This window comes from Erinaceus europaeus, chromosome 15 (assembly GCF_950295315.1).
Source record: "Erinaceus europaeus chromosome 15, mEriEur2.1, whole genome shotgun sequence".
NCBI classification, from domain to species: Eukaryota; Metazoa; Chordata; class Mammalia; order Eulipotyphla; family Erinaceidae; genus Erinaceus; species Erinaceus europaeus.
Window position 1 is genome coordinate 27,844,561 of NC_080176.1, and position 8,675 is coordinate 27,853,235.

An 8,675-nucleotide genomic window follows, 5' to 3' on the forward strand; every position below is an offset into this window, starting at 1 on the left:
TCCCTACTCTAATTCTTAACCCAAATTAAGTTATAGTCACCTCCTTGGTGTCACCGCTAGGACCCCTTATTGGCTGGCCTGCTAAAGGCAGAAAATCCTACCGCTTCCAGGAGATGTGGTCAGAGCTCAGCCACTAGCAGCTTCTCAGTCTGCCATCTTCTGGGAAACCCCCGAGTGAAATCATTTAGTACAGATCTTTCTCTTGTACAAGAACCTGGGTTTAAGCCCCCCCCCCACTCTCCATCTGCACAGGACAAGCTTCATGTGTAGTGAAGAAGGTCTGCAGATGTCTCTCTTTCCTTTTTTTTTTCTTTATTGGTAGTTTGTACATGTGTAACATTTCTCAGTTTTCCATATAGCAATTCAGCCCCCACTCGGTCCTCCTCTGCCATCATGTTCTAGGACCTGAACCCTCTTTTGTGGAATAACTTTGGTGGAATACACCAAACCCAGTCCATGTTCTGCTTTGTTTCCTTATTTTTCAACTTCTTTTTTTTATTATTGGTGATTTAATAATGATCAACAAGATTGTGGGATAAGAGGCGTACAATTCATACAATTCCCACTACCAGAGTGCCATATCCCATCCCCTCCATTGGAAGCTTCCCTATTATTTATCCCTCTGGGAGTATGGACCAAAGACTTCTAAGAAGCACAGAAGGTGGGAGGTCTGGTTTCTATAATTGCTTCTCCGCTGGACATGGGTGTTGACAGGCAGATCTATACCCCAGACTGTAGAGACCTTTCCTTAGTGGCTCTGGGCTTAGTTTCCCAGGGCTCTGGGGAGGTGGGGTTCCAGGGGTCTTTTAAAAGTCTTTTCCTTTTTAAATATATTTTATTTATTTTGGACAGAGACAGAGAGAAGTTGAGAGGGAAGGGGGAGGTAGAGAGGGAGAGAGAATGAGACATCTGAAACACTGCTTCACCACTTATGAAGCTTCCCCCCTGAAGGCGGAGTCTGGGGGCTTGAATCTGGGGCCTTGCACCCTGTAATGTGAGTGCTCAACCACATGCGTCACCACCCAGCCCTATTGAGGTCTTTTAACTCCTAGAAGTTCCGATTACATATCCTTTCACATGTGCAAGAATGGTGCTATGGCTTGTCTCTCTCACTTTCTATCATATGTGAAATTCCTTCTCTCATGTATAGTAAATAAATAATTCAGTGTCTTTTAAAATGGAGAAATGGAGTCTGGGTGGCCGGCAAAGAGCTCACTTGAATAGTGTGCTGCTTTGCCATATGCTTTCATGCCCGGCCCCTACTGCACTGAAGGAGATTCCAGTGCTGTGGTCTCTATAATTTCTCCCTCTGCCTCTATGCCTTTATCTTTAAAAAAAAAAAAAGAAAAAGATAGGAACCAGAATATAGCTCATCACCTGGTAGAGGACACATTTTACCATGTGTGAGGACCTGGGTTCAAGCCCCTGGCCACCACATGGCAGCACCATGTGGAGCTGGACTGCAGTGTCTGTCCTTCCTCTGTCTATCTTTCTCTGCCCTTCAACTGCTGTCTGAGAAAGACAAGAAGGAAAACAGTTGGTTAGGAATGGTGGAACCACGCAGGCACAAGTTCCAACAAAACCATGGCAAAAAGAAAGAGAGGAAGAGAGAGAGGGAGAGAGAGAAAGAGAGAGAGAAATCTAAGCAAAGAAGTCCTTTTTAAAGATTTTATTTATTCATTCATGAGAAAGATAGGAGAAGAGAAAGAAAGAACCAGACATCACTCTGGTACTCGTGCTGATGGGGATTGGACTTGGGCCCTCCTGCCTGAGAGTTCAGTGTTTATATACTGCGCCACCTCCTGACGACACAAAGTTTTTTGTAGAGGACCAAAAAGCTTTGAGGGGCAACTCACTGTATCATAAAACCACAAGTCTTTGATGAAATAGCTCACCTGGGCAGTGCACTGCTCTGCTATGTGCTCAACCCAGGTTCGAGCCCGGCCCCAACTGCAGTGAAGAAAGCTTCGGCACAGTAATATCTCTCTCTCTCTCTCTCTCTCTCTCTCTCTCCTTCTCTTCCTCCTCTCTCTCATTCACTACCTGTTTCTATATATATATATTTTGCCTCCAGGGTTATCACTGGGGCTCAGTGCCTGCACTACGAATCCACTGCTTCTGGAGGTCATTTTTTTTCCTTTTTTTTTTTTTTTTTTTGGTGTTGTTGGATAGGACAAATGGAGAGATGAGGGGAAGACAGAGAGGAGAAGAGGAAGATAGACACCTGCAGACCTGCTTTATCGCTTGCGAAGCAACCCCCTGTAGGTAGGAAGCTGGAGCCTTGAACCAGTATCCTTGCACTTCGTACTGTGTGCCCATAACTAGGTCCGCTACTGCCTGGCCCCTGCCTGTTTCTATTTTTAAAAATCAAATTAAAATGAAGTGAATGCAACCTGAGGTCAGCGGGCCAGAAGGGGACTTGGACTTTCACTTGCACTCAGATGCTCTCAGCCCAGAGAGCCAGGGCCAGAACACAGCTGAGCACTGGCTCCACCCTACACCCTGTTGACTTTTTCTCACTTTCCAAGTCTGTCTCCTCTTGGGGATCAAGTTGCTTCTTCAGAGCATTTTGTTTTCAACCACAGAGTTCTCTGGAACTGTCCTCAGGGAGGGGTCAGCGTCACACAAAGGGGGGACAGGGAACAAGCCGGGTAGGACACAGGCAGCTATGAAGGGCTTCCCATTGGCAACCCCCTGCTCCTGGCTTCCGTCCTGAGTACCCACTTCATAGCAGCCACACCTAAGTCAGCTGCCCTGGCTCCCCCCTTCCCTGCTGGGCTGCCAGGATACACACCTTCAACCCCTTCCCTTTACTGCTTCATAGGGGGCAGAGATGTGGCGAGCTTCTGCTGTCTGCAGTTTGCAAGCAAGACCCTGCCCTGGAAACAGGTGCAAGGGTACGAGCTCACCAGAAGCAGCTGTTCAATTCCAGCTGTGATATGAGTGGATCGCCCCCTGGTGGTGAGGGGCCAGGTGGGAAGGGACCTGTAGCTGCCTGGGTGCCAGGGCAGCCTGGGAGGCTAGAATCTGCTAACCAGGATTGACACCTTTGCCACTGAAGTCACCAGGTGTGCTGGAGGGGATGGGGTTGGTGAACTGAGGTCTCTGTGCATGTGGTACACCACTGGGCAGCCTAAATATTATTATTTTTAATTTTTTTCCCCAGAGCACTGCTTAACTCTGGCTCATACTGGTGCCAGGGACTGAGCCTGTGACTTTAAAGCCTCGTGCATTAAAGTCTTTTTTTTTTTTTTTGTCTCCAGGGTTGTTGCTGGGGGTTGGTGCCTGCACTATGAATCTACTGCTCCTCGAGGCCATTTTTTCCTATTTTTTTTGCCCTTGTTGTTGTTGTTATTGTTATTGTTGGATAGGACAGAGAGAAATGGAGAGAGGAGGGGAAGACAGAGGGGGGAGAGAAAGAGAGACACCTGCAGACCTGCTTCACCACTTGTGAAGTGACTCCCCTGCAGGTGGGGAACCGGGGGCGCAAACAGGGATCCTTACACAGGTCCTTGCACTTGGCGTCTTGTGTGCTTAACCCACTGCACTACCGCCTGACCCCCTTGGCAGCCTAATTTTTTGAATTTGTGTCCTTGGGAAGGAAGAGAGAGATAGAGCAAGAACAGAGAGAGGGGAGAGAGGGTGGGGATAGATAGCATAATGGTTCTGCAGAGAGACTCTCCTGTCTGAGGCTCCAAAGTCCCATGTTCAATCCGCTTGCACCACCTTGAGCCAGAGCTGAGAAGTGCTCTGGTGAGAGAGAGAGAGAGAGAGAGAGAGAGAGAAGAGGCACTAAAGTGCCACCCCACCATCCGTAGCACTACCATTGGTGTCAAAGTTTGACCCCAGGACCTTAAGCTTGGCAAGGGCTGGGTACTATCCACCAAGCCACCTCCCACCCTCCCCCACCACCACCCAGTCTCCTGACTTGGGTGTCACATGTCAGGCACAATACTCAGTGTGTGCAGGGCCAGCCCTTTTAGACTTTGTACCGCATATAAAGGAGGGGACAAGAGACGTGGGCACGGGATGGACCAAACTACGTGTGATGGGGCCTGGAGGAAAGAGAGAGACAGTAGAGGGGAGGAGGCAAAACTGTAGGTAGCTCCCTGCTCTTAGGGTGTCCTGTTACATGTGAGAATCAAGCTGACATGAAACAGATCAGAGGGAGGGGATAGACAGATGTTGACAAGCACACAAGAGCCCCAGAGGAAAAGACTCAGAAGTGACAAAACCAAGCCAGGCTAGAGCACAGGACTCACCTGGCTGAGGCCTCAGAGGCCCCTGGTTCAATCCCCTGTGTCATCTTAGGCCAGCGTGCGTTCTCTCTCTCTCTCTCTCTCTCTCTCTCTCTCTCTCTCCTCTCTCTCTCTCTCTTAACAAATCTTTTTTTTTCCTGTGGCAAAAATGAAAGGCTTTATAGCAGGTAGACCCAATGAGGTAGCTGTGGCAAGTCAACTGAATTGTTTGGGCGAGCTAAGGATGATAAAGCAGGGGCTCTGTGGTAGAGCACCTAGCATATGTTACAGTGCTCAAGGACCTGGGTTCAAGCCCCTGCAGGGGGGAAGCTTCAAAAGTTGTGAAGCAGGGCTACAGGTATTTCTCTGTCTCTCTCCCTCTCTACATTTCCCCTTCCTCTCAATTTCTGGCTGTCTTCATCAAATGAATAAAGATAATAAATTTTAAAAAGTGGTCCAGGAGGTGGCACAGTGGATAAAGAACTGGACTCTCAAGCATGAGGTCTTGAGTTCAATCCCCAGCAGCACATGTACTAGAGTGATGTCTGGTTCTTTCTCTCTCTCTCTCTCTCTCTCTCTCTCCTCCTATCTTTCTCATTTACAAATAAATACTATCTTTTAAAAATTTTTTAAATAAATAAATAAGAAGATGATGAAAGATTCCTTAGCCTCAGGGCTGGAGAGATGGCTTAGAAAGATGGGATTAGTGTGTAGGAGGTCCTGGTTTCAAGCCCCAACACCACATAGGATGGAGCATTTTGCACTAGCCGCTCCCCACCTCCTATCTCTCTGATAAAAAACATACAAAATCAAAATAAAATTTAATTTGTATGTTTTTATTCATTTGATAGGACAGAGAGAAATTGAGAAGGGAAGGAGTGATAGAGAGGGAGAAAGACAGAAAGATACCTGAAGACCTGCTTCACCACTTATGAAGCTTCCCCACTATTGATCAGGACCAGGGGCTTGAACCTGGGTCCTTTGCACTGCAATGTATACACTTAACCAAGTGCACTACTGTGCAACCTTAAATATTTTTAAATGCTCTAAATCATTTTTATATTTATTTATTTATTCCCTTTTGTTGCCCTTGTTGTTTTATTGTTGTAGTTATTATTGTTGTTATTGATCTCGTTATTGTTGGATAGGACAGAGAGAAATGGAGAGAGGAGGGGAAGATAGAGCGAGAGAAAGACAGACACCTGCAGACCTGCTTCACCGCCTGTGAAGCGACTCCCCTACAGGTGGGGAGTTGGGGGCTCAAACCAGGATCCTTACACCGGTCCTTGTGCTTTGCACCATGTTTGCTTAACCCTCTGTGCTACTGCCCAACCCCCTCTCTCTTTTTTTTAATTTTTAAATTTTATTTATTGGATAGAGGCAGTCAAAAACCGAGAGGGAAAGAGAAGATAGGGAGGGAGAGAGACAGAGAGATACCTGTAACCCTGCTTCACCACTAGCAAAAGACTTTCCCTCTGCAGGTGGGGAGCTGAGGGCTCTAACTAGGATCTTTGTGCCGGTCCTTGCGCTTTGCACCACGTGCACTTAACCGACTGCGTTACCGCCCAACTCCCTAAATCTTTTTTTTTTTTCACCAGAGCACTGCTCAGCTCTAGCTTATGGTGGTATAAGGGATTGAACCTGGAACTTTGAAGCCTCAGGCATGAGAGTCCCTATGCATCACCACTATGCTGCCTTCCCTGCCCTATGTTATCTTATGAAAACCATGATCTAGGGGTTTGGGTAGTGGTACACCTGGTAGAGCGCACACATAGCCAAACATGAAGGCCCAGGTTTGAGGCCCCACTCCCCACCTGTAGGAGGACACTTCATGAGCAGTGAAGCAGGTCTGCAGGTTTCTGTCTGTCTCTCCTTAGAGCCTCAGGCATGGAAATCTTTTGTAGACACTTTATGGTGTCTCCGTGGCCTTCTCTCTCTCTCTATTATTGAATAGAGACAGAGAAATTGAGAGGGGAGGAGGAGATAGAAACAGATACCTGCAGCCCTACTTCACCACTCATGAAGCTTTCCCCCTGCAAGTGGGAACCAGAGACTCAAACCTGGGCCCTTGTGCACTGTAATGTGTGCACTCAGTCAGGTGTGCTACCACTTGGCCCCTCTTTCTTTTTTCTTTTCTTCTTCTTTTTTTTCTTTCCCTAAAGTGATATATTTATTCCACCCACAGGGAGTGACACTTCACAAACTGCAAAGCAGGTCTGCGGTGTCTCTCTCCCTCTTAATCTTCCCCTCCCCTCTCAATTTCTGTTCTGTCTAATAAAATGGAAAAAATGGCTGACAGAAGCTGTGGATTCATAGTTCCCACACTGAGCCCCAGAGATAGCCCTGCCTGACGGCGCGAGAGAGATTTAGTGAGAAAGCAGTGCTCTGGCCACATGCAATGCCTGGGATCAGTCCTGGGACATCAGGCTGACACAGGGTGTGCTTTACCCTCTAAGCCACCCTCCCAGAGGACTGCTGTCCTTATTCTCTGGGCTCTTTACCCCTGATTTTGTCAGGGTCTGCATAAATACTCCAACCCACACACTAGTGTGGCCCGACCAGGTGAGCCATATTCTGGATGCCTTTAAGAAACTTAAAAATGACAATAATAATAATTAATAATAATAATAATGAGTCGTGCGGTAGCGCAGCGGGTTAAGCAAGCACATATGGAGCAAAGTGTAAGGGCTGGTGTAAGAATCCCGGTTTGAGTCCCCCCAATCTGCTCCCCACCTGCAGGGGGGTCCCTTCACAAGTGGTGAAGCAGGTTTGCAGGTGTCTTTCTCTCTCCCTCTCTGTCTTCCCTTCCTCTCTCCATTTCTCTCTGTCCTATCTAACAATGACATCAATAACAACAATAATAACTACAACAATAAAACAACAAAACAAGAGCAACAAAAGGTAATAATAAATATATATATATATATATGGAGTTGGGCAGTAGCACAGCAGGTTAAATGCAGGTGGTGCAAAGCGTAAGGACCAGTGGAAGGATCCCAGCTGGAGCCCCCAGCTCCCCACCTGCAGGGGAGTCCCTTCACAGGCAATGAAGCAGGTCAGCAGGTGTCTGTCTTTCTCTCCCCCTCTCTGTCTTCCCCTTCTCTCTCCATCCTATCCAACAACAGTGACATCAATAACAACAACTGCCATGATAGCCTGAGGGTGCTTCTTCCTAAGCAAGTGCTCTCTGGGTTGGAGAGAACTCAACTGGAGCCAACCTAGGCTGCTACGTGGGAGAGGGACCAGGAACTCGTGCTGGGCTACTGTCGAAGGAGAAAGACTCTGGAACTCTTGGAGCCGGAAGGCAATCCCCAGTGTGTTCAAACAGATGAGCAGCTGTATATATACTCGCCAAGTAGGGTGGAAACAGGATGTGACGTAGAGAGGTTGGAGCGAAAAGAGACTGGTGGAAATCAGGGTGACTACGAGAGGGGGCAGAGCAAAAAGACATGGTGAACCAGTGGGGATTAAACCAGTGCCCTGGAGGCAGGGCGGTGCTTAGTTAACAGTGGTTTATGTAAATAGACCGCAGCTTTAAGTGGGATTAAACCAATGCCCTGCAGGCATGGCAGTGCTTAGTTAAGCAGGATTAGAGACAGAGACTTTAAGGGGGGGGAGCTGGCATACTACCCAACAAACAACAATAATAAAAACTACAACAATAAAACAACAAGGACAACAAAAGGGAATAAATATTTTTAAAAATCCATATATATATATATATATATATATATATATATATATATATGACACAGGGAGCCATATGGTGGTGTACCCAGTTGCGCGCACATGTCATCATGTGCCAGCAACTGGGTTCAAGCCCCCCATCCCCACCTTCAAGGAGAAGCTTCATGAATGGTGGGGCAGCGCTGCAGGTGTCTCTCTCTTCCTTCTGTTTAACTGTCAATCTCTGTTTTTTAAAAAAGCTTTTTAAAAATTTTTATTTATTATGGGATAGAGACAGAGAAATTGAGAGGGGAGGGGTGAGAGAGTGAGAGAGACACTTGTAGCCCTGCTTCACCACTCTTGAAGCTTTCCCCCTACAGGTGGGGACCAGGGGCTCGAACCCAGGTCCTAGTGCACTGTGATTAGCCAGATGCGCCACCACCTGGCCCCTAGCTGTCAATTTCTCTCTGCCCTTTCAAATAACAAACATTTAGTGTCAAATGTAGACACAACGAGACTGCTAAGGTCATACGTTGGGCTGAGTTCTGTGATATTCTTTCTCTCACATGATGTCTTATTTGACTGCGAGTAACAGATCTCCTCTAGGCTGAACCTCAGCCCAAGGGGTGGGGGGGGGGGGAACTGGCTGTATTGATGGAATCTCTTCCCCACAGATTCATCACCAAAAAAGGCCGGAGGGTCTGTGTCCCACAGAAGGAGGGATGGGTACAGAAGTACATCTCCTTACTGAAGACCCAGCCCCAGCTATGA

At 47.4% G+C, this 8,675-nt stretch overlaps 1 protein-coding gene across 1 annotated transcript; it reads left to right on the forward strand.

The window, feature by feature from the left end:
- Positions 1–630: 630 nt before the first annotated feature.
- CCL26 (C-C motif chemokine ligand 26) lies at positions 631–8,675 on the forward strand. Its single transcript, XM_060174080.1, has 4 exons — positions 631–661; positions 2,825–2,934; positions 6,787–6,800; positions 8,579–8,675. Exons 1-4 carry the CDS (start codon positions 631–633, stop codon positions 8,673–8,675), a joined length of 252 nt encoding a protein of 83 aa, XP_060030063.1.

Excerpts from the sequence above, each read along its gene's own strand:
- CCL26 (XM_060174080.1), top strand. The coding sequence starts at position 631 with ATGGACCAAAGACTTCTAAGAAGCACAGAAG. Across the intron at positions 662-2,824 it reads ACTTCTAAGAAGCACAGAAG|GGGGCAGAGATGTGGCGAGC; the intron begins GTGGGAGGTCTG and ends ACTGCTTCATAG.